We start from the raw sequence: 26427 nt of genomic DNA, 5'->3' as shown, positions 1-26427 counted from the left end.
ACTGTTTATTCTATTTGTTAATAAAACATATTCAGTAAAGAAAAAGCATGATAAATGCCTATTGTCCAATTTTGTTCAAAAACAAAAATTTTAAGTGTGTATAAAACAGATCAGTTTGCAGTGTGGTAGGAAAACACAAATATAAAAATAAAAAAGTCTTATTCAGCCATTAAACAGAATTTTTGATGACTTTCATCCCAGGGTTCATATAATTTAACATTCTAGACATTTCCATAAATATCAGATCATATAAGGGCCTACGTTTTTTCTTACAATTAATTTGAGGGTATCTCTATCTGAACAGATTCTGCTCCAGTTTTATTTTTGGACACTTTCTCATTCAAAAGTCTCATTCAACTTTTTCTTTATTTTCATGACTATGCAAACTTAAGATTCACACTGAAGGCATCAAAACTATGAATTAACACATGTGGAATTATATACTTAACAAAAAAAGTGTGAAACAACTGAAAATATGTCTTATATTGTAGGTTCTTCAAAGTAGCCACCTTTTGCTTTGATTACTGCTTCGCACACTCTTGACATTCTCTTGATGTATTGTATATATATATATATATATATCTATATATATATAGATATATATATATATATATATATATCTATATATATATACTTTTTAACCAGAAACTGCTGAAAATCAGCGGTGCTTAAAGCTTTTATATGGAAACAATCCGAGCATGTGTTTCATTCAAGTGCATTTATTTATTAATTATTTGTTATCATATCATGATTAGTTTTTCCTGGCTTTATAAAAACACAAACCTAATAAAAAAAAAATCCCAGAAACAATGCACTTAAAGAGAGGGATTATTTTATTGTAGAACATCAACATATTTTTTATTAACATCAGTACATGCTTAAAGTATTTGCAATTGTTGCTGTTATTAAGTCTCTTTTGAAAGTCTGTATACATTTAAAAAGAAAAAGATGAAAAAGACAGAGATTTTCTACGTGCACACATTGTTTCACCGCATTAAACTCTAGTCCCAGAATCAGAGCTGGGTCACAGACTGACTGTAGGGATATTTCTGACTTAACGTGCACAAAAGAAAACAACCTCCTCTTTCAGATGGCAATGAAGTCATAGTGAACAACACCGGAGATAAATTACAGTACGTATATTCTGTTTAACATAAGTAATTAGCAACAAAAAATCCGAATTACTCGCTCATATGAAACTCTTCAATTTTTTTTATGAATCCTTAATAAAAAAAAAGAAAATTTAAACAATTAAACAAGAATGACACAAAAAATGGGGCTAATCTTTGGTCCCTCACTCAGGGGCAGTTCTTGGAAGAAGGGCACCGTAGGCGAGCACCTCCTTCTGCACCCGAAGAACAGTTTTTTCACAATGTTTTACAGATCTCACAATTTAAAACTGTGATATAAAGAATATTTAATCATAGAAAAATATTTCAGTCCAGGTTTGACCGGTTATGAAGCCAAAAAACAAAGAAAATGACATTTCTGAGGTTTTAGATATAGATTAAATGTTTCATAAATGTTAAACTATGTTTCTGAGGAACTCTATTAAGTGAAGAATAATATGATGAAATATAATCCAGATTCCTTAAAAAAAGAGACCCCTTCAATCAGCTAAGATAAAAAATACAATATATTTTTACCCTCCAGTAGTGAACAACCAGTATCCAACCAGCTGCTTGGACTGTAGCTTCACGGGGGCGCACCCACTCCCCACTGACAAGACTTGCGGTGGCCAACCCACCCCCGATTTAAATAGCATCTGTGGGGGTCAGCACATACAAAAACAACAACAAATGAACAAACATCTCTGCCATCAAGTATTTTCAGTAAAACCAGGATATTGACGTGTTTCCCTTTCTACAGTGGTGCACTTAAAGGCAGCCAGAATGGAGAGCTATGTTCCAACCATTTTTAGCACTCAGAAGCAGATGTAAAGAAAACCAAGGTGTGTTAAGCTATTCAATATTTAATGCATAGTAAATCATGAATGGGGTGAACATGAAGCGTTATCTGAAACCAACGTCAAATCATTGACAATCAACTGTATTAGTCTATCATATTGCAAACCAAAATCTGAAGTTTTGTATACTCTTTACATCTCAAAGTCTAAAAAAGCAGCTATCAAAAATAAGTTCCCTTGGCCATTCTTTTTTTTTTTTTTTTTTTTTTTTTTGTTCTATGACACTTTCCTTGATCTCAAAGCCAAAGCTCCTCTGGCATTGAAACGATAACATGTCTCTTCGAGTGTCCATATCATTTATATTCGTAATGACTTCACTGACTGGTAGAGTTTCTTTTTTCACTGTTGCAGTTTTTGTCATTCATTCTGAAAGAAAAGTTTTTCCCCATCATCCAGTTTCCATTGTCTCTCCATTTATTGTTTCAGCAGGTCTCAGACAGTCCTGACTGGATGTTTCACACAGTGCAAAGTGTCTCCTCATTGGGAGGCCTAAACAATAGGCCTACATGGCTTTGTGAAACTGCTATGATGCAACAGCTTGAACCAGCAGCATTCATTTAAAAGAAAACTTCTGTTTGAACCACATCAGCTTGTAAGTGTGTACATGTGTACATATATATGTATATATATATATATATATATATATATATATATATATAGTGTTTGTGTGTATGCAGTAAAGTTATTTATGATGAGCATGTTGTAATAACATACAACTGGTCGTATGTTATTGCACTGTTAAAGAGCAAATTTCAGCTTTCAGTTCATCAGCAGGAGTTCCTCATTTAGATGGTGATTGGGCACACGATAACTCTGTCCTCCAGCATGACGCTGACCACCAGGAAGACGAAGTAGAGCAGGAACATTAGGAAGCCCAGGATCTTGCTCATCCTCCACTTGCAAGCCGCGATGGAAATGATGACAAAGAGGAGCATAAGGAAAAGGAGGACGATGGCACAGAACAGGCCGTTGCTGCTCACTTCCACAGGCTTGAAGTCGTTGATGATGTTGTAGAGGAGCCATGGGAAAGGCAGGCTGGTGGAAGAGAGAAGAATATAGATGCTCAGGTATTCACAGAGATTTAATTAGTATCTATTAGACAATGTTCAATGGGGGACGTACCCAACAGTGATATCGAAGATGTTTGAGCCCACGGAGCTGGACACTGCCATGTCACCCAGGCCTTTTCTTGCCACAATCACACTTGTGATCAGGTCAGGGATGGATGTGCCTGCTGCTAAAATGGTCAAACCCATGATTTCCTCTGTGATCCAGAAAGTTTCTCCAACCTTGAATAAAGCAAAGATGAAAACATTTTTCTTAACGTTCCTGTATTAAATCATCAGTGCTATTCTTTTTTCACACTTTCAATCAGTAGCTCAGCATTAAAAACAGTCTGTACAGGTTCACATTTAATTAGAATTTTTAGAACACTTTATTTGCCTTTGGGATTCCTTTTGGAGTAATTTGTGGGAACATTTTTTTAACTGAATAAACTCTTTGGACAGTTGATTTAAAGAATACAACTTAATGAGTTTATACTAAATAATTACAGGACTCAAAAAAGACTTTCAGTTCCTTCGATCCCTAGGAATGACAATCAATATGACCACTATACTAATATTGTTTAGAGTATGGAGATCCCTCCAGATCTCCGTACTTTGGACTCCTTCCCTCTTTTCAAATCCAGACTCAAAACTTTCCTGTTCAGACAGTCTTATCCCATCTAGTTCTTACGCATCACTCCAATATTGTTCTCTTCCTTTTCTTCCTTTGGTTTTATTTTACTTCCTGCTGTTTTGTTTTCTGTGGCATCTTTATGCTTGTACTTTTTAGCTTCCTGTGTTTAATGTTTTTATCTGCCTGTACATTGTCCTTGGGTGTTGTGATAAGGCGCTTTCAAATAAAATGTATTATTATTATTATTATTAAGCTTTTTTAAACAAATAAACTATGTCGGTATCTTAAATAACTGCACAATAGTTTGCAAACTTTCCCTGTGGCACAAGTAGAGATAAGGCTTGTTTTTCTTCACATTACAGTTTGGGCATTGATGCTATATTGCAGTTTCTTTTTGTAAACCGAGAATAAACAGAATAAAATAGCATATATATGTAAAGCAATAATTATTTAAAAAGTACAAAATTCCTCCCCATGAAGGACTGTGTTGGCATGGTAATGTTTTCTCGGAGTTATTTGGCTCATTCTAATCTGATGCAGGATGCCATTCCTCCTAAAGCACAGTAACTTTTATCCGGTTAATGCAATACAAGGACAAATTTCTATTTTCATGATGTTATCTGCAATTCTCTCCCTAAGAACATCTAGAACATATACTGAATTCTTCCATCCTGCTGTGGCTGCAATGTTAAATCTGTAATTACTCCCTCTACTTTATAATCATAAATGAAAAACTTTTGCTAAGATGTTCTGCATCTACAGCTGATCTTTTCAGCTGACAATCTTTTAAACAATTCTCTCCTTCTATTTGTGCATCAATCTATAATTTTCTGGCTGATCTATAGTATTTTTGTTTAATCAGAATAAGCTGCTAGAGTAATGCAGCAGAGAAGTGATGTGATGTGTGTGTGAGACCAATACCTTCTGCTATTGATGTTTGAGTGTGTTTGTGCTGATCAGTTACCTGGTGAGCCCACCACACCATCAGGTATGAGAAGAAAGCAATCCAGCAGATGGAGCCAATGAAAGTGATTGGAAAGAACCTCTGAGATGTCTAGAAAAAAAAAAAAAAACAATAACTTTAAAACCTTTAAGCTGCAGGAAACGGAACCTGACTGATTCGTGATTATTTCTGAAGCTTTTATAGAAAAGGAATTAAAATATTTCAGGATTTTAAATAATGCAAACTTAACATTTGAATGAAGGTCTATAACTTAAAACATTTTGTATTTTACATTTATCTCACGCTTATTATAGTTCCTCTACCATCAGCATCACATATTTCATGTGTTAATATATTTATTGTATTTGCTGGAACAGTAATAGTTTGGTCAAAGTACTTGAACATCTATAGCATTTGGTTTTTTTTTTACCATACACTGTAAAAAAAAAATTTACTTTTTTTTTTTTTTCTTAAAATAAATGCATGTTTTCTTGAATCGAGGAGGTAAGTGAGACACTTTGCCAATGGAACAAGACAATTTACATTTAAAATAAGAAAAAAAACATTGCATTGTCTTATTTTAAGTGCATATCATCTAATTATCTTATTTTAAGAGTAATCTATTGGCAAATCATCTTATTTACCTGTTGAAATTATAAGTAAATACACTTGATGTAAGACATTTTTACTTATTTCCAGGTCGTTTCAATGTGTAAAGAGACTCTAATGTGTCTCTTTGAACTGCCTGTATTGTTTAAAGTCAGTGTCATGAGTATGATCATACAAATGAGAAACAATCCAGGATATTAAAAAAAGTTGTCATGATTTTATTCTTAGCATGTTACAGAAATTTTGTCTTTACTGATGACTGTAAAATATCACCATAGCAACAACAGCTCATTCAATAGGCTGTTTTTGCAGCAAAAATATTTGGCGCCACCACTTAGAAAAAACATTCAGAATTTCTATAACTTCAACTGAACTTTTGTTTTATTGTAATTTTATTTCTAACTTTAACTGAGTATCAACAACAACAACAACAAAAAAAAGCTTGGAGCTGTGAAAATCAAGGCCTATGATTTTATTTATTTATTTCATAGCCATACATCAGAAAACCGCTCCTCAAATGTTTATGGGGAATTCAGCTTAATTCAACATAGTCTATCTGTCCTGAAATGCACAGAAGCTCTTTTTGATTTATTTTTAATATTTTTGAAAACAATTATATTGTTTTCAAAAAGCCTTTCTTTTTTAAATTGTTTTTCTTATGTCTTATTTTTGACAAACCATAGCTCTTAGAGTAGGTATAAGATATTATTTAAAGCATTTAACAGTTAAAATGCTGTAAATGTTTAACTTGATTTCCTATATCTGTTGTCAAACAAGTATTGGTTTAAATGTAAATCAGTTTATTTATTCAAGTTTTTTTTTTTTTTTAACCATATCTCTGCTTTTTTGGTGAAAATATTAGGCTTATCAAATTCCAATGCTGTTTTATGCAGAAAAGAAAAGAAAATGCTTAAATAATGATACATGAAACTGAATTGTAATTTTATTACTGATGTAAACTGTCAACCTAATGGCAAGTGTTGTTCCTCCTTCTTCCACCTCCAGGTGGTTCAGCTCTTATCACTCCAACTCTAAACATATGAACCACTATATGTTTCCAGATGTATATCTGGACACATTTAAAGGTATAGAGGACAATCTTTTATTACTGAGTGGATCATCTAAATAAGTGGTCCTCCTAATTGTCAATCATTCTGGTGATATATTTACGTAACACCGTCCTACGTGTTTGTCCCATTAGCTATCTTTTTCTACGCATGCGTACTTTCAGGTGTATATCTGTGGTGAGCTACGGTTTCAGACAGCCATTGAAGCTCACCTTTCTAACCGTGGTTCAGAGAGAAAGAAAGTGTAAAACATTATAGGATTTGCAGTTACAGCGCCCGCTGTAACCATAGGCTGTTGCTACCTGACAGCGGCGACTAATAACAGAGATAGGGCCGGATTTATCAAGATCCAATTTTGCGTGCAGTAATTTGCGCTCGCAAACTGGAATTTTGCGCGAGGGGCTGAACTATGGTTTGCGGGTGATTTAACAAGAGTGATTGCGTAACTGGTGGCAGGTGCAAAACTGTTGGAGACGCCCTATTTAAATGATGGTTTTGCGCGTTTTGTGGTTTGCGGCAAAGTAGTTTGTAGTCTGTACAAACTAGTGCATTAAGAAATTTAGATCTTACAGTGACCCCCAACAAAAAAAATAAATAAGTAAATAAATAAATAAATAAATAAATATATATATATATATATGTATATATATATATATATATATATATAAATTGGCAACCTTTATTCCCTAAGGTGGTATGTGCTGCAGTAAAAAAAACAACAACAAAAAAACAGGTGTTTTGTATTGGCCTGTGACTGTGGATGAGATCCCCGCAGCATTTGGCATGTTGCTCCACAGGCGCAGGGGGAGAACCCCGACCCCGTCGGACAGCACTTCTGAAAAACGAGATTGGGAGATCCCAGCTCACGCTGCAACCGTACGCTGGAATGACCCAGATGCAAAAAAGTGCAATGTTGCAAGGAGTTTTGTGATATCTGGTATTGCGTGGGTCCTCCTTGTGGCTGGCTTCAAATCCATTCGGAGTTCCCCCAACAGCTCCAAAATGGCAATGCTGGATAAACGATATGTTTGGATGATCGTTTCCTCCTTCATTCCAAAAATATTCACACGGAGTGAAAAAATGCGTTCTCTGCGTCTCCTTGCTTTATTTCCATGTCTCCTTCTTGCGACAATAACCGCTGCCATGTGTGCGCAATTACGCATACAGACCATTTGCACCTTCTTTTGAAACATGTTAAATATAGAGTCAGATACCGTTAGCAAAATTGCGTTCAGGTTTGATAAATCACTTTGCGAGTGCTAAATTAATATATTTACATGTTCTCCTCCCACAAGACGCACTTTAGCGTGTAAACGCCCCATATTGCATATTCATTGCAGAAAAAGTACTAAATGGATAAGAGGCGCTATTTAGCACGTTTTAAAGACCAAATCCTTTTAGCACGCTGTTGATAGATCAGTTTATACATTTTTTAGCGTGCGCAGTGAAATAGCTCACGTTTTAATACACGCAAACCTTTGATAGATCCGGCCCATAGTGCAGGAACTGCGCAGTGGAGGAGGAGTTACGTGACCAACGGAGCAAAAAGTAATCATTTGTCAAATCAAAGTGATCATTTGTCCGAACAGTCAACTGCGTTCACTATAAAGTTCACTATATTGTCCCCGCTCTATAAAGTGATTGAGGGATTTTATGGGTTAGGGCGGACATTCGGTCACAGTAAGCTTGAATGAGCTATGAGAAAAGCAACTTTTAAACAGAGCATGTGCGAGGAGAAATGGGCACGTGCACGCTCTCGCACTAGTTTTAATTGGCATTCACCCCTGGGAGCAGGTACAGGGTTGCGCAATTCAAATCATTTCATGATTTCAATTGTCCTTGAAAAGTTAAAATTTTCCAATTAGTGTTAGGTGCTGGATCATCTCAATACATCAACCCTTTAACACTGCTCAGAACAGTAATGCTGATACAGGAATTAGACTTTTTGTACTTTTAAAATTAGCTTATCATCTTTTTTTTTTATAGCTTTTAACTTTTTTAATTAGCCTACTGTTATACTTAGCTTATCAACTTAAGAACTTTTTATTAATTTAACTAATTGACTTTTTATTACAACTATTTCAGTCGGCAACATATAAAAAAAAGCAAGGCAACATTACATAATTTATATATATGTACCGGTATATATATATGAATCTGTTAAACTCAGCTTTAAACAGAAGTAAAACTTGCAGATGCCCTGATCACATTTGACCTCACATGTTTGCCTTGTTTGCTTCAAAGTGGTGTTTATAGACAAGTTACCAAAAAGTGTAACTTAGAAAATAAGGGATTACGCTAAGTATAATTTCTTATTGTGTAAGATTGAATTTGGTAGGAAAAATGTGGTTTTACTCACCTCTCTCCTGACATCTGGCAATGTGAGCCAAAGGGGAAGGATGATGGGAAGGATTAAGAGATAGGTGATCTGTTTTCTGAGGGTATCAGGCCAGGCCAAGCTCAGAGGCTGGTCTTCATCTTCCTCTTCCTCCCCCTCCTAAGGAGAAGGTAAATGTCTGACACTGTATGATGGATAAACATTTTTTTCCATCTTCTAAGCAAATATCCCCATTGCAAGGTTTGTAGGTATAGATTTCATTTATTCAAAGACGTCATGCAGATTTGAATCAATGTGTAAAGACAGATGTAGAAAAACAGCATACCAGGTCTCCTACTGCCACTCCATTCATGGGGGGCGTCACCTCCACAGCAACCTTTGAACTTTTTTGGGAGGCTTTATCAACTTTAAGGAGAAAAAAACAAAACAAAAAACAAACTAGTGAGTTTTTTTAAGTAACAAATAAATCAGCTAGTGTGTCTTTTTGTTCCGTTACACACCTACACCATTGGCAGTGGCAGCATCTTCTTTGCACTTCTTTTTGGCCATTTTGTGGAGGATGGATGCCTTCTCTTTAAACTGTCCTGCAGGGGAGGACACAGATGCTTCTGTCAGATCAGAATGAGGAGTGTGAGCCATGCAAGAGAGGTGGATTTAGGGAAGAAAGTTTATTTTTAATCAACAACAAAATCAAAGAGTTGTTTTTATTTACACATGTACACAACAAATGTCACCTATATTTTCTTTACTTGAGTAAACTATTAAATACATGTATAATTCACAGCGTCTACTTAGTTAACGGTATAGTGGAGGATGTTCTTTTTCCTGGTGGATCATCAAAGTAAATGGTCCTCCTAATTGTCAATCATTCTGGGGATGCTTTTACGTAAGGCCGTCCTACATGCTCGTCCCCATTTTCACTTACCGGTTGTGAGTCTGACATAGTGGAAAAATTGCAGATCTTCTTTTGGGAAGTAAGCGTGTATGAGCGATGAGAACAGCAACTTTTAAACAGAGCGTGCACGAGGAGAAATGGGCTCATCCATGCTCTTGCATTTAATAGAGGGAGCGGGTCAAGATTTGTGCATGTGCATTTATTTTAAGTGAAAAGGGCGGGTCTTTTAAAAAAATGTGTTAAAATTCTCCACTATACCTTTAATGTTACCGTAGTTCTTTTTCAGATTAAATTGATTTATAGCACCTGTAACAGACCTAATATGTTAAATTTATTCTCGTTGTGTACCTTCATTACTGAGGGGGTCCAGTGTGTGAATCATGAGCTGGAAGATGCTGTTTCTCATCAGGGAGTTGTGCAGCGATGCACAGCTGCCTTCCCTCTGCAGCCGGGGTTTGGCCTGTAAAATAAGCAATAAAACAAAGAAACAGATTAGAATTAATATACATATATTCTTTATATATCTCACATTATTTATAGAAAAAAAAATACATATGTCTTTGAAATGAACAGTTTTCATCTAAAACCCAGATTATACTCTAATAGAAACATGCAAAGCAAACTCACTGTCAACTTGTTCTCATCGTCTCCTGGTGCGTTTACCTTTAGAATTAAAATAGAGGAAATGTGTGTTAATGCATTTTAGAAGTCGTTCCTCGCAGATGTAGCTCACACAGGTTAGCAGAGGATTAAAATAATAATGAGACTCTATCAAGGGTTAAAATATCCAATAATATATTTTTTTACTTATTGATGCTGTATGCATGATGTATCTGTGCTTATGATACATTTTATCTATAAAGTGTTAAAAAAATATTTGAAAAACACAGCAGTAAGTTATGGTTATGAAACATTTGTTATTCTTACTACACTGTTTTTATTACCTTATTTTCTCTTTGTTAGTTTTTATTACACATATGTGTTTCATCTAAATGGTAAGACGGAAAGAATACAGGAAAAAGAAGACATCTAAAGCAGTGAGCAGAACAGCTGGTTCAAATTTAGTTTTTTTTTTACAGCTGGAAAAATAGATAGAAATAGACTTAATACAAAACACTAATGTAAAAAAAACAAACCCCGAAACCTTTTGCCCTAATACTTCATCACCTCTTCACAACTTGAAAAAAGAACTTTTAATTATCATACAACAAAAATAAAATCATCAAGCATTTTAATTAATTCCTGCCACACACTGTGGACTATGGATACCGTCACATTTCTGCAGTCAATAATAGAAAATAAAAAAAACCTGAGATGAACAGTGTTCATTGCAAATTTCTTCATTCCCTGGTTCACAGGAATCTCTCAAAAGAGGATAAAGGAATATTCAGGAGGTATCAATTTAGAAAAAAAAAACGCTACTCTTTTTTTAATTTTGATCAATTAAACGTTTTTTTCAATTTATTTTATTGCCTTATAAAGAAGCTGTAAAAAAAAATAATAATAAAGCAACTAAATATAAACTCTGAGCCTTTGAGTTTGGGAGGCTTCTTTAACATTACCCTAATCTTTTACCTTTTTCACAGATTCTCCATCAGATTCAAGCTATGCATCTATCAGGCCTTCTCTAAAACATTACTACACCCAGTTAAACGATAAATGCAGAGGAAATAAAACAATGATCTTGGGTTTAAAATCAAAGGACAGATTGAAAATATGCTGGTTTAAAGGTTAGATATTTATTACATAGAGTTCTTATCAAACTTCTTGGAGCATTTCAGGGTGCAGCTATTTCAAGATGGTAGACTGTACACCCTGATTTACCAGTAGGTGAGAAATCCGATTCCCTAATAAAGTACATAATAAAAACTCCACAGAAGTTCAGTGCTGCCAATATAGTGCTATATTTAAAGTTCCTTCTTTGGGGATCCATTGTTGGCACAACTTTTCATCTGAAAAGCTTCATACGATAATTATGCAACTAGAGAAACACTGTGATGTGACAGAGAGCAAGCTTGAAATGGGCCCCGGTATAATCTTAGTCTTTTAAACTTACAATATGAAGGTCAAACTGCTTCAATTATTTTTTCAGGCTATAAACAAATTTTAAAACACTGTTTAAAATCAGACAAAATCAGAGCTCCTTAGAAAAAACTACTGCTGTTATTGAAGATACTCCTGTTATTGAAGATATTTTTATTTTATATAATTTATATTTTTATCTTTTAATATGAAAGTAAAACCAGCATCAAATTTAAGATCTGAAATTAAAAATGTCTAAAAAAAAATTATATTTAATTATTACACCTAAAATTAAAACAAAACTATATGCTTCTAAAATTGTAGGCACATGCTTTGAAAACAAAGAGAAGGCATTTATAGAAAAATCTAGTGTTTTAAAGGTTGAAATATTCATAGAACTTATTTTATAAAATATATAAAAACTAAAGTGGAAGTAAATCAGGACTGAAATATTAACAGTATTTGTGATCATCTGCGATCAAATCAGTACAATTTAAAAACACTATGCTAATTCCGTAGGAAAAATAAATTTTATATTTAGAACAATCAGTTTTTCAATGAATACTTTTTACTAACCAGATACATTCAGTCCACCAGATATGACAGGTTGGTAAAAGAAATTAAAATGTGATATTATCTTATTCCTTTAAAAAAAAAAACATTTAGACTTAAGCTATTTCCTCGGTAAAACACAACTGATTATAAATCCATTAGAGAGTCTAAAAATGTCTTGGTAGGGGAAAATATATCTAAGAACAGTAAAACAGAAAAAAAAAACAGCTAGAAAACAACTTATCCAAACGCTTTGATATTAATATAGTCATCAATAATGTATTTAAATTTAAAATTTAGCACAGCCTTCATGTATAAAGTAAAAATGGATCCATCTGAATTCATGAAAGCCTGAATATGACTTTTTGATAAATGGTTGTGAAAAATAAAGTCATCAACCTCTAACATTACATTACATTATATTATTGTATTCATGGTCATGCAAAATAATATTCCTTATTTAATTCTTATACTTTATTTTACAATGTTTATATAGAAAGGGTGTAATTTTACTGTATGGGTTGTAACTTGACTTTTTATTTTGTCTTATTATATTATATTTCATTTTGCTCTATTATACTGTACTTACAATCTTATTTTCTCTCTAATGTAAGCGGATGCACTGCAAGAAAAGAATTTCCCGCAACGGATTCATAAAGTGATTCTGATTCTTATATCTGCCATGTTGCTACTCTGCCAAACTGCACTATTCATCTCTTTCCTCATAATATTTTATAATCCTTGCCTTTGTTTGCTCTAACTCATATAATTATAGTCATATTTGTCAGCTGTGTGTCTGCCTCTTTTTGTAGCTTATCACCAAAACAAACATGACTTGGCAATAATCAGATTCTAAAAATATTAACAAATGTCCTTTAGAAAAAGATATATTTAGACAAGAAGTCTAAGGTTTCAAGCACTTCAAGTTAAAATGTAGAAATTTTTGCACCAGAGGGAATCAGAAAGTCCTAAAGCTGCAGTCCCTCTGCTGTGATGGTTCATCATTTTAATCAAACCAGGCTTCTAATTCTAATGTGGCTGCTGTGTACATAAGACAGAGAAAGCTGCAGTAAAATACTGGCTTATGACACCTTTAGCTCTATAATTTTATGTAAGGCACAAAAAATATCTTCGTCTTCAACCAGAGATCAAAAATATTATGTGAAACATTTTTTTATTTAAAGATGAAGGAAAAAAATAAGTAGCTGGAGTGCATCTACAGGTATAAGAAGTAGAGTAGATCTGGCATTTTTCAACATTTTTCCATTTTAAAATCGAAAGTGTTTTTTATTTGTTTTTGTTTTTTTGAAGTAGAGAACAACAATCTTTCAGTTTGGTATACAGACAATTTCCTGATTCACATATTTTATAAAACACCTGAACTGACCATTTTTGTTTTTCTTTTTTCTGTCTTAATAAGAGCAGTGGGCTTTATGCTGCCCTGCAAGGCTTTAAACCTGGGTTTAAATGCAGACAAAGCCATTCTCAAGCACATATCAACATGATCATTTTGAGACTGGAATGATATGTATTTTATATTATGTTCATCTTGGAAAATCCTGCTTCACAGCAGCAGGTTGAGCCAAACATACTCAAAATGTGCAGGGTCATCTCTGAGCACACCATTTCACTTTTCTTTCCAGCAGTCCACACTTTCTCTGCTCTATTTTTCTCATCATCTTCTCCTACTTTCACATCGCCTGGCTTGCCACAGGTTTGCCTGCTGTGTCTAAAAGTAGCAGCAGCAGCAACCCAGACTGACAGCAGCTCTTTGGGTACTCTGGTCCCGGCGCTCTGGAAGTCTTTACCATATAACAGAAGAAGCGGTGCAAGTGAAGTTAGACACTGTCAACAGACAACATGCAGTTATTTAAAAATGTTTTAAATCAGATTGGGTCCAGATTCGCCAGCAGGTGGGTCTGGATCCGGACCCCAGTCCGCTAATCCATGACCTCTGACATAGAGGCTCTGGCTAGCTTGTTCTGTCCTGCTGGAAAGAGAACCTCTACTCCAGTGTCAAACATTTCTCATCACTCAACAGACCCTTTCCCAGGGTTGTTCTACATTTATATAATCTATGGTCTCATTATCTCTGAGCAGCCTCCTAATCCCCGTAGAAGAAGGAGAAAATCCCTAGCAAATGATCCCACCGCCACCGTGTTGAGGTTTATGTTCAGTGTTAGTGATTCACTTGACATACTATTTAGCATGTATGGCATTTTAGTCACATCTGACCAAAGTACCAATTTACACCTCATGGCCTTCAATCCTGGGCCATTTTTCTTAGTGGAGTGTATAACAAGCAGTTATCTTGTAAATAGATTTTACTTGTAGAAAGAGCAGCTTTAATTATCAGATTTAATTACACAAAGGCGATTCCACTGTACAAACTTATTGGATTTCTGAAATTGGTTGCACTTATATTTTATTCTGGAGAGACTGTCAAGGAGACAGTTTTCTGACATGAATGAATATAAATATGTGTTCCCAGGCAGAAGACTCAGACCTGAGCAATGCTCATGATAAAAAAAAATGGGCAGATTTATAAGCATAGAGCCATCTATCCTTCCAGTACTGAACACTGGTGGTGGAATGGAATCTAAATGGAGTCAAAGGTAGGTGGAGGTGGGGCTGGAGGTGGGCTGCCATGGATGAGGCGACATACAGGATGCTTTTTGGCTGCAGGAAGAGAATGGCAGCGGCAGATCTAGATGACTTGGTAGTTGGGAGATGTGAGTAAAGCTTGACAGTCTTTAGACAGATGGCTAAATACAAATATCTGTCACCATTAGTTACTTTCCACTTTAAAATTATGCGATCTCTCTATTGTTTTAGCTTTTTTTATCCCTTAAAAATCATAATAAAATCCAGTGAAGTTTGTGGCTATAACCTAATGAAATATGCAAAAGTTAAGATGCTTTTGAAGGACAAACAAAAATGATGAATTAAAACATATTATTTTTGAGAAGGATAGCTGAGGGTGGATTGTATTGATTCTGTTATTATCTTACAGGATTTCAGGGATTCTGTATTAGGTTAAAAGGTGAGAGACAGTTTTTATGTAAACTCTGTAGTTTTGCAGTTTTTTTTTTTTAAGATAAATACCGGTTGCAAAGTTTCAAAAAGTATCTGCATCATTTTTTTCCCATTTGTCTTGTGAATTTCTGGTATTTTCTTTTATCTTTAAAAGTTTTTCATTCAATATGATATCTGCAATTTTATTAACTGCACCGTTTTTTATACAGATATTTTTTTTTTCATTTGCTGTTTATGCTTTTTCTTCATTTGCAATAAATTTTAACAATTTAATTTTCTTTTTTCTAATATATTTTATTTTGTATGTACCCTGATGCTCTCAGTTGCCTATTTACTTTGCCACTGACCGGATTTCCCACTTATAGAAAAATTAAGGATATTTCTATTCTATTCTATTCTATTCTATTCTATTCTATTCTATTCTATTCTATTCTATTCTATTCTATTCTATTCTATTCTATTCTATTACATTCTATTACATTCTGTTCTACAGTAATAGAAATAAATAAAGAACTCAGCTAACTTAAAGGTTATTAAGAAAGAACTCAACTTTTAATCATATATGTCATAAATGAAAAAGAAAATTACATAAGAAAGCCCCTTTAGAAGCGGATGAGTATGCCCATTGTATAATCAGTTGAATCTTGTAAATCCCATCAGTAATTGCAATGAACAAGGCAAACGTCCAATTTGTTTCCCTTTTCTCCACCGAGCTCTCATTTCATACTGGTGGTCTTGCCTCTGCAGCCAGGATGCTCTATAACCGCTCCAGCAGGGTGAAAAGTGCTGACCGGGGGTCAGCAGATTTACACCACACTTTCCCTTCATCCTAATTACCATCAGGCCGCTGAGGTGCAATCAGATCAACTTTCTCTCTCTGTCTCTTCTTGCCCCTCCAGCTCACTGTCGAGCTGTGCGACTTATCCAGGATTAATCCGCGGGGATCGCCACTTTTAGATTGCTAATATTCAAGCCTGCGTGTGAACTCTAGCATCCACTCCCCCTTCAGGTAACCAAGCTGTTAAACAACTTACCATCATCTGCCTGCAATTCATATTCATCTAGTTTGTTTTTGCGTTTTTATATAAAAAAAATGTTTTATTTTTAAACCAGTGGCTTTTGGTTTCCTTGGACTTATTGATGACCTTGGGTACATATATGAAACCCATACTGAACTTAAGCAAAGGCAATGCAAACTTTTTTCGTACAATCTAAATTTCATAAATATATCAAACAGTTTGTGATTTGCCTTATCTAACTGCGATGTGGTGGACTGTTTGCTGTCGTCACTGCCGGTAAGCAGTTGATCAGGGGATCAGAGAGGATTGCTGACTCTACAGCCAGCAAAGAGCAAACCTGCAGGTATCTCTATTGCCTTCTACCATAAAGAAGCCATTAGCATCACTGATAGCAGTGACAGCTTTCTGAAAATATCATCTGCAGATGCCAAAAGTTGGAAAAAAAACCTGTGACTCGAGCAAGACTGCAGACAGACGAATAGAACACACAGAAGATCTGATGATTCCTTCTTCCTCAGGGAGCATCTGGCTATTATTAGTGACTCTAATGAGATTGGGAAGAATTAACCTGAGGGATTATTTAGCAGCCACTGACACATGAGGGCAAGGCATCTGGACATCAAGTGCTGGGACAACGGGAGGAGAAAAGCTGCTCTCAGGGCTGAAGAGAGACGAGCTGGAGAACAGCTGATTCCCAGAAGGACAGAAATGTCACAGAGAGTTTCTGATGCTTTTTTATTTAAATCTAAATATGAAAGGTTTACTACTCAGCATCTTCTGAACACATAAGAGAAATAAAAAAATGGGTCTTCAGTTTATTATGTGTTTATTATGTACTCCCCAGATAGTATTCTTTAAATGTAATCAATATAATAAAGATAATTTTGACAACTGAAATAATTTGCTCTATGAATTGTATATACAGTCATGGAAATAATATCAGACCACCCTTGTATTCTTCAATTTCTTGTTTATTATTAACTAAAGAATCTAAAAAAGAAAAATTTACAAGAATAGAGAACCCAACAGGCTTTAATATTTTTCTCTATGACTGCATGTATGTTATGTATTTTTGTTCTAGTCATTAACTGAAGCCATTCTGCATACCCGAATTTAAGTGAATATTAAAACAGAAATTGACTTTGATTTTATTATTACATCAAAAACTTGGAAATAAAATTCTAAGCCTTGTATAAGCAGCTGCAGTATACATTTTAGGAAAATAAGAATGGAGATCAAGTAGTTGTGTTTGTATATTTGACATTCTCTAAGGAAGTCTCTTGTTTAGTTAAAAATGTTACAACATAATAAACTGTAACTGCTTTTTTTTTTGCTCAATTCTTCCTAATTTTTATTTTATTTTATTTCATTTTACTGCCAAAAAATATGAAGAAATTGAATATTATGGGGCAATCATGCCACATTTAAATAGTTCTTGAATTATGTAATTTATGGTTCATATAAATCTAAACAGATGTAAGGAATTTTTAGATGTCAGGGCATTGTTTGTGTGGGGAGCTATAACCTTAGATACTACAGAACTGTTTCACTTTTTTAAGGTCGATTTTTTTAACTTCATATAACGTTAGAAACAGTCTTCTTTGTCAGATTTTAGAATCTTTGCTCAAACGACAAAAAAATGACAAATTTAGAAAATTTTAAGAAATGTACTACTGATGTTAATAAGAATAAATGCACTTATAGTGTAAAAAACCATAATATAACAGCAAGTGGAAAGTCAGAAAGAAGATATATTTGGTGTGCTAATGGCAGATAAATATTTCAGAGCTTGGATATTGATGCTTCGACTGCTCTGGTTTTTTTCCAGTAGGTTAAATAGGCAATGATTAGGGTCGGAGAGGTTGTTTATGATTTTTTTATGCTCTAATGAGTTTTCCAGTGGTGTCCTGGTGCAGCAGTTATAATGCCATCTTAATTACTTTATCAACAGCTTTTTTTTTCTGCAGCTCTGCAGATTGAATGCCTCATTAAAATCCCATAAGTACGTATGGCCTATTAAGAATTAGCTTTTTCCCCATTATGAACATAAAGGTTTCACTCTCTTGGGCAGCTCAGTGGTGCAGTGGGTAGCACTGCACCCTTGCAGCAAGAAGGTTCTGGGCTTGATTCCTGGCCCAGGGTCTTTCTACATGGAGTTTGCATGTTCTCCCTGTGCATGCATGGGTTCTGTTCAGCTACTCCGGCTTCCTCCCACAGTCCAGTTAATTGGCTCCCCTAAATTTTCCTTGGGTGTGTGTGTGAATGATTATTTGTCTCTGTGTTGCCCTGCGATGGACTGGAGACTTAGACAGCTGGAGATAGGCACCAGCACACCTCGCGACCCCAACTGGGATTAAGCAGTGAAAACGGATGGATGGAAGGAGGTTTAATTCCCAAAAATAAAGCAAACAAACGATTGTAAATAATGAAACATTTAAAGGACAACTTTTTATAGTTTCTAATATTCTGGTATAAACTCCAATGTATGATGATGAGATCGAAGATAATCGGAAAGATCCAGGATTCTTATTTTCTTATCTGAAAAAGAACTGTTTGTGGACGTATGGAGACATTTATGTAATGCATCGATTAAACAGGCAGTAATAATGTTTCTTTGTAAAAATCAATTTATAAGAGCGTCTGTCCAGAGTGGATGTTTGGCTCTCCAATCTGATTGTTTGTTTCTTGGAAAGACAAACCCTCTAGTGGGTGTACTGAATGAAATATCAACTTTGCTTACCAGAGACTATAGCTGACATATTCAAAACCAAGGAATTTATTTTCTAATTCTCTCTAATTAAGAGAAAATTTCAAGAAATTTAAACTTTATGTTTTATTGCTTTAGCTGATGTTATAAAGAGGAGAGAAACCAAAATAGCACATCTGAAACCAGATATCTGTCTGTTATTCATGTTCATAACTAAACTTTATTGATCTCAGAGTGGAGAGATGTACCCCTGCATTTAACCCATCCCCTTGGGGAGCAGTGGGCTGCCATTGTGTGGCGCCCCGGGGAGCAGTGTGGGGTTAAGGGTCTTGCTCAGAGACCCAGATGCAGCACAGCTAGATAACTCATGAATTTGAAAAGTATTGCAACAGAATTATATGTTTATTGATGTTTAATCTGTAATATATATAGAGAGAAATGTTCTATTTCTATTTAAAACACATAAACTAAATCTTTCCTTTTCCTCTTATTCACATGAAACATTTGGGCTGTACTACAGCCAGCTGAGTTAGAAAAGAAGCTCTTTAAAACTCTCATGAACAATCATTTCCAAGCTGAATAAATTATAATGATTACTTTCATAATTTTTGTATTCCTTAAATGTATATATGGATTTGTGTTTTGTTAAATCCCTTAAAATCTTATGAACAGTTCATTGTCTACTTTTTAAATATCCTAACCCTTAGAACAACGTTTATTAATAAAAAATTATGATCCAAACTACTTTCATTTAATTGTAGCTTTCAAAAGTTACCATCAGTAAAGCAGTACATATATATATATATATATATATATATATATATATATATATATATATATATATATATATATATATATATATATATATATATATATATATATATATATATATATATATTACTGCAGGAAGAAAATTCCAATCAACTACATTAGCTTCAAACAAGGTGGAGTTGTTCCTGATCTGTTTGTTTACTATTCAACATGTAATGCTGAATAGCACACATGCTGCAAATACTGCATGTGTGTATTTTTTTTATTTTTTATTGCTTTATTGCCTGTGTACTGTATAATAAATATTCTTTATAGTCATTTTGGCAGTTCTTTCTCTTTGTAAACAGACAGTTGGGGCAGAATTTCATATTGTAAGCAGAAGCAAGCAGCAGCTGACCCCTAAAAAACTACAATGTTAAAATTCTCTTCCTTTAAATGTGAATTATATATGCATGTTTCTGTTGATAAAATATTAGAGATAATCATGTTTCCTGAAGCATACATTACCTTGATGAAATACTTATATTTTCCTCCATTTTATAAGGTTGTGTTCTAGCCCAAAAGTCTCCAGAATCTTAATCGGATTTACTTGAAGACGGCCAAGAACTATTACATCACCTCAGTCTTAAGAGCCTTATTAGTCTCTGGACTGAACAAGGTCAAAAAAAGAAGAGACTGGAGAGGCGGTCTGTGTAGAGGCTTAGTCAGCATCAAGAATCTGCAGCTCTGTTCTGTTAAGTCTTTTTTAATAAACCACCCAGGTTCAGTTTTGAATCAGATTCTATCAACATTTATTCCAACCTGCTCTTTATCCCCTTTAAAAAGTCCTTTAGATTTCCAGGACAGAAACAATGGTATTCCATTTATCACAAAATATGCTCAGTTTTTACTGCTGTTTGGTTCTTTGGCTTATATATAAAACTCTTTGGTCAACTTGAGATGATTTAAACTGCACTACACCAAAAAAAAATAACCCATCATGCAAAATTTCATTTTGATCAACAAGAAAAGGTGAAAGTGTTGGATGGATGGATGGATGGATGGATGGATGGATGGATGGATGGATGGATGGATGGATGGATGGATGGATGGATGGATGGATGGATGGATGGATGGATGGATGGATGGATGGATGGATGGATGGATGGGGTTTACCTTTGGAGCAGTTTCCAGCTCGTCCACCTGGTTTCTGCTCAGCCTGGTTTTGATGAAATTTTCCACCTCAGCATTGTACTTCATAAATGTCACGTAGCAAGTGTAGCACAATAACAGACTGATACTTTCCGAAACGGTGATTTGATTATCCAGGAAAAAATAGATGAGCAAGAGCAACCCGATGATATAAAAAGAGACGTCTCTAAACAGAGGCCACCAGGTGAGGTTCAGCACCTCTTTGGAAAACAGGGCGCACATCCCAATCACAAACAAGATGTTGAAGACTGCAGATCCCACAATGGTACCTATGCCCACATTGCTGTGAGACACGAACACCCCTATGACAGAAGTGAAGAGCTCTGGGGCTGAACCACCTGCCGCCATGAAGGTGGCCCCAGCTACGTCATCCGAGATCTCCAGCTTCTCTGTTATGACAGTGAGTGCAGGGACGAAAAACTCATCGCAAACGATGGCTAAGGCTATGAACATATATAACATTCCAAACATATGAAGAAGCACATAGCCCTGGCGCCTGTCCTCCACGCTGAAGTAGTCTGTTGGGTAGTCTCCTTGATTCATCTCCAAATCTGATGACTTCATGGCCACCGGTGTGTCCTCTGTGGCTGCTGAGAGGTTCTGGTGCTGTAGGAGAGTTCTTTGGGGCACTGCTGCATCTTCTGAGGTCTCTGCAACTGATTTGAGGTCAGTGGCCACTACAGTGGCCAACGACAAGGCACTCAGTGAACAAACTGTGCAGACAGCCACCAGGCTGATGATGAAGCCGAGAATCCGTCCAGGCCGGAGCTTTCTCTTTACGACCTGGTGCTGGATTCGGGTGTTGATGCCGTCGGGATCCAGGAAAGGATCAGAGCAGGAGAAAGCTATCATTTCTTGACTTCTTATGGGTAGCATGAAATCCATGGTGTTTAGGTGCAGGCTGGCAGACAGAGCTGGAGTGTCTGGAATTCCTGCCCCAGAAGTTGAGCTGGTGGTGCTGGCAGCTTCAAGTCAGGGGTTCAGTGGGCAGCAGCGGTTCACCGGTTGATTTGCATGCTGCTCCCTGGTCTAAACACCCTGAAGGTCCCGTAGTCTTATCCCAGGATCAAGCACATTCAAAGGCTTCCTCATATTACTCACTGCAAGACAGAGAAAAGAGCATAGGATTGATGCCTGCATTAGAGCACATTATGTCAGAAAACTTTCCTAAAATTTCAAACATATCAATAAATATTAATAAAGTCTTTTCTTTGAATTGTATGTTGCAGTTCTTACCAACTCTAATCACTGGGTGGTTTGCTTTTCTTTTCACTTACCTAGTTGGCAACAATTTGAGATAATTTCAGTTCAGTTTTCACGCTTTGCCCTGATTTGCAACGTTTGAAATCTGCTCCCCTCAAATTATGACTTGCTGCTAAAATGGACTTGTTACAGCATTTCGTAATTTTTATGAAAATCTAAACCTTGCAACAAACATTTTTGGGTTTTGCATCATAAAAATGTTGGACGGACGGACGGACGGACGGACGGACGGACGGACGGACGGACGGACGGACGGACAGACAGACAGACAGACAGACAGACAGACAGACAGACAGACAGACAGACAGACAGACAGACAGACAGACAGACAGACAGACAGACAGACAGATAGATAGATAGATAGATAGATAGATAGATAGATAGATAGATAGATAGATAGATAGATAGATAGATAGCTAGATAGATAGATAGATAGATTGGACTGAGATAAAAATAGTTTAGTTCAAAGCATTACTGCATCCTTGTCAAAGCTTAGAGGAGTTACTCAGTCTTGTAGCCAAAGGGACAAATGAGAAACTTCACGGTGAGGATATTCTAAATAGGATGGTGGTTTCATATAATTTACAAGAGTTTTACCAGACATGTTGTATTACAGATAAATAACAAACAGCTTTGCCTCTACATACTTTAAATTGCAGTTAAGCCCCTTGATGGTCCACCAGAACCATAAGGTCTGATGGTTTAGGAGGGGGTTCTCTCTCAGTAAAGTCAACACGAAGCACTCAAACTTAAGATTAATGTTTCTGTGCACAATATGACAAAGTTTCTTGCATTATTGTCATTTTAAAGCTTCCACAATTTGAAAACAATTATAAACCAATCTTGGAGACTTGCATCCTCCAGATGTTCCGGTGAACTTGCTGACTTTAATATGGCAGGGCAACATTATTCTTTAATATAAAGTGACCTTGTCTGCTTCAGTTAAAAATAGCTACATTTCTACACAACATCATAACATCAACAGTTTGGACATTAGGATGTTTTGCAAATGTCTCAAACCTTTTACAGTTATGCTGGCCCCCCAGCCCCCATCACGTTCACTCAAGACAGCGGCCTAGCTTTTTCTGGAAGTGCAGAGCACTACAAAAGTTCAAAGGGGACAGAGCTTTTTCTGTTGCAGCTCAAAGGCTCTGAAATCCACTGCCAGTGCACATTAGACAGGCCTCTTCACTGTAATTAGAAATGTGCACTGAAAAATCGTCTTTTTTCATTGGTTTTTGACTTGTTTAAGATTTACAGTATAAATTGCTTTCTAACATCTTTTATGCATCTTCTTGTATTTTTGTATTAATGTTTGTGTGTGATATCTGTTCAGCACTTGCGTCAATTTTGGTGTTTAAAGTGCCTATAGATATAGAGTAGTTCAGTGGACCATTCGCTCCTTCAATCTTAAAAAAAAAAAAACTTGGTTTAGACATTTGATATTTGTTAGATTTACAGATTAATATATTCTGCAAATATGTAAATGTTTCAGTTTAGAAATAAAGCTTGGTGACAAAAAGCTCAGAGGCAACTGCGCCATGCTTTATACAATAAATCAAAATACTTTGTGGAAAAAAATATTCAGATACATCGAATTATGAGGTGCTGCCACTAAAATGTAATCCTAAATTAAGACTTCAGATTTAAGAGCTCATGGAAATGTCCCAGCTATTTCAATTATTAAAAATGCTATTTTATAGACATGGTCATTGCCAAACAAAGGAATTTATATTTGAACTTTTCAATTATACTTAAATCTGAGATTCTGCAAGTAGACCACAGAATAAGATGAATTGAAAGTATTATTAACTAAAGTTCTGATAAAGTGACAAAGTGTTTATACTGAGAATCTTTATTGGAGAGCTGTCCTTTAACTGTAGCTTGGACATTAGCGAAAGCTCATTAAGACACAGTTTAATCCCTGAGAAGATATACTTAGATAAGCCTGAGGCTGTGCACATTGGTGTCGATACACCAAGTCAAAAAGCAGACACCAACAAAATAATCTCTACGCAACCATTAAAAAAAGCTAAACTTAATGTGTGCTCCAAATAAGTAATGTTTGCATTAAAAAAATATAAAGCAGATATCTTTACAATTTTGAGGTGAAGTGCAATGTTTTCATCACTAATGGTAAAAGCAGTTTGAAACTATTTGTAGTTTTCTCAGAGGATCTTATAAATATCTGATGTTGAAGAAAGTCTTGGTAAATTAAAAATTAACCATTTGAAGCATTAAGATTAGATCAAATTAGAGTGTCATACCCCTTTCGGATGGTCCCTGGACTGCAGGAAGGATTCCAGCAGGCACCGCTCCGTCAAATCCAGTTTTTTAAGGAATATTCCTCTAAATTGACTCCGAGAACAGATCAACCCCAAATGTCAAGTGTTCAATCTGAAGGTCCCAACACTTAATCCATAGTGGATTTTCATCTGTGAGCAGAGGTGGAGCTCAGAGACTGCAGCTCAAAGCAAGACACACCCTCCTTTCATGTTCCTCCTCTTTGACAGGATCAACTGGTGCTAATGTACAAATTCTGATATGTTTGGAAATGTTCCACATGATCTAATGAAGTCTTAGTGTAGTAAATAACCAACAGCGTTTAGCAAACACATTTTGGAAAAAAAAACAAAAAAAAAAAACAAAACATGAGCCAAAAGCTGCTTGAGCCAAACAACCCAAAAGCGAGCAAGTTAAACAAACAACAAATTAAAAAAACTAAAACAAAAAACTCAAACTCACCCTTGCTCTCTAAAATAAATATGAACTTTGTTCTGCCTAATTTGCTCAGACAGTGCCATGATAGTGCTATATGTTACCTAAAAATATCAAGCTTCTGAGTGACATCACTCCGCCTTTTTCTCCCTCTGGTCTGTAATTGGCTATGAGGGCAACACCTGCTCTCTGCAGACAATCCACTATCCATATATATATGGATATATATATGGATATATATATATATATATATATATATATATATATATATATATATATATATATATATTTACTGGGCTACTTTGTCTTTAAAGACAGATCCTCAATGATGGAGCAAAGTTATTCACGTTTGCAAACCCTTTTTTATGCTGTTTTATCTTTATCAATTCAATTAAGTTCAATTAAGTTTTTTTTTATATAGCTTCAATTCACAACACATCTTATCTCAAGTCACTTTACAATCCAACCAGATTATACAGTCAAATTAATTCAAAGTATTAAAGTTTAAAATTTGCATTGACTCATTGACTCGAAGGCAATCCGTCACGCTAAGCATGCTTGTAGCGACAGTGGAGAGGAAAAACTCCCTTTTAACAGGAAGAAACCTCCAGCAAAACCAGGCTCAGTGTGAGCGGCCACCTTCTGAGGCAGACTGGGGTTCAACGAGACAGAAGCAGACATACAAAAGCAGCTGAAAAAGGCGGCCCCATCCAGGAAACACAGGGCTAGGCAGACGAGCTCCGAGCCGACTCCCATGTCAGAGGATGAAGAGAGCACATCCAGTTAGTCAGAGTCAGAGAAACAGGACCACACTGGAAAACAGGCCAAGCTCCAACATCTATAAACAAAGTTGTTGATTGCAGTAGCAGAGCTGACATTTCTCTCCAGGATGGTGTCACAGCCAAACAGGAACAGACGAAGTAAAGTTACTATGAGAAAAAGCAGAAAGAGCATAACGTTAGAGATTGAACTAACAGATTCTGCAGAGTAGGAGAATAGAGAGAATGAAGCAGAATGATGAAAAGGGGTCTCTATGTCCTCCAGCAGTCTAAGCCTATAGCAGCATAACTATAGAGATAGCTCAGGATAACCTGAGCCACTCTAACTATAAGCTTTATCAAAAAGGAAAGTTTTAAGTCTACCCTCTGATCCAAAGACTATAACTTCTGTTTACTCTGCATTCATAAGCAGAAAGTTTAGAGTCATCCAGGTTTTTATGTTTTCAAGACATGCCTGTAATCTATGTAACGGGTTAGCTCTATCTGGATTTATAGACAGATATAACTGGGTATCATCAGCATAACAGTGGAAATTAATCACGTTCTGTCTAATAATTCTACTGATTAGGAGGAGATGGACGGATATATATATATATATATATATATATATATATATATATATATATATATATATATATATATATATATATATATAAATATATATATATGGACAGTGGACAGGTCGCCAGTCCCACTGTGCCACTGAGCAGACCACATACTATTCAAGTCTTTCTGAAGAAGATTATGATCAACTGTATCAAATGCTGCAATAAGATCTAACAGGACAAGAACAGATACAAGTTAGTTAACTGGGGCCATGACAATATTTTTTTTTTAGCACATTCAAATAGGCTACCTATTCGAAGTACTT

At 35.5% G+C, this 26427-nt stretch overlaps 1 protein-coding gene across 2 annotated transcripts; it reads right to left on the bottom strand.

Moving 5' to 3' along the window:
• Window positions 1-815: 815 nt before the first annotated feature.
• On the bottom strand, window positions 816-24510 carry LOC119787185 (sodium/potassium/calcium exchanger 2-like). Of its 2 annotated transcripts, none has more exons than XM_038290849.1 (10): window positions 24327-24510; window positions 20761-21896; window positions 10126-10161; window positions 9847-9958; window positions 9104-9211; window positions 8929-9008; window positions 8625-8762; window positions 4611-4700; window positions 3089-3255; window positions 816-3001 (listed from the first exon to the last, which is right to left on the bottom strand). In XM_038290849.1, exons 2-10 carry the CDS (start codon window positions 21679-21681, stop codon window positions 2752-2754), a joined length of 1902 nt encoding a protein of 633 aa, XP_038146777.1. In that variant the 5' UTR covers window positions 21682-21896; window positions 24327-24510; the 3' UTR covers window positions 816-2751. The 2 variants fall into 2 exon arrangements, with proteins under 2 accessions (XP_038146777.1, XP_038146786.1); XM_038290858.1 differs by having other exon boundaries at window positions 9104-9187; window positions 24327-24508.
• Window positions 24511-26427: the final 1917 nt, after the last annotated feature.

The sequence above is a fragment of the Cyprinodon tularosa genome, unplaced genomic scaffold (genome assembly GCF_016077235.1).
Source record: "Cyprinodon tularosa strain WSP-4 unplaced genomic scaffold, ASM1607723v1 ctg108, whole genome shotgun sequence".
NCBI lineage: Eukaryota > Metazoa > Chordata > Actinopteri > Cyprinodontiformes > Cyprinodontidae > Cyprinodon > Cyprinodon tularosa.
This window is presented reverse-complemented; position numbering and strand designations above follow the sequence as displayed.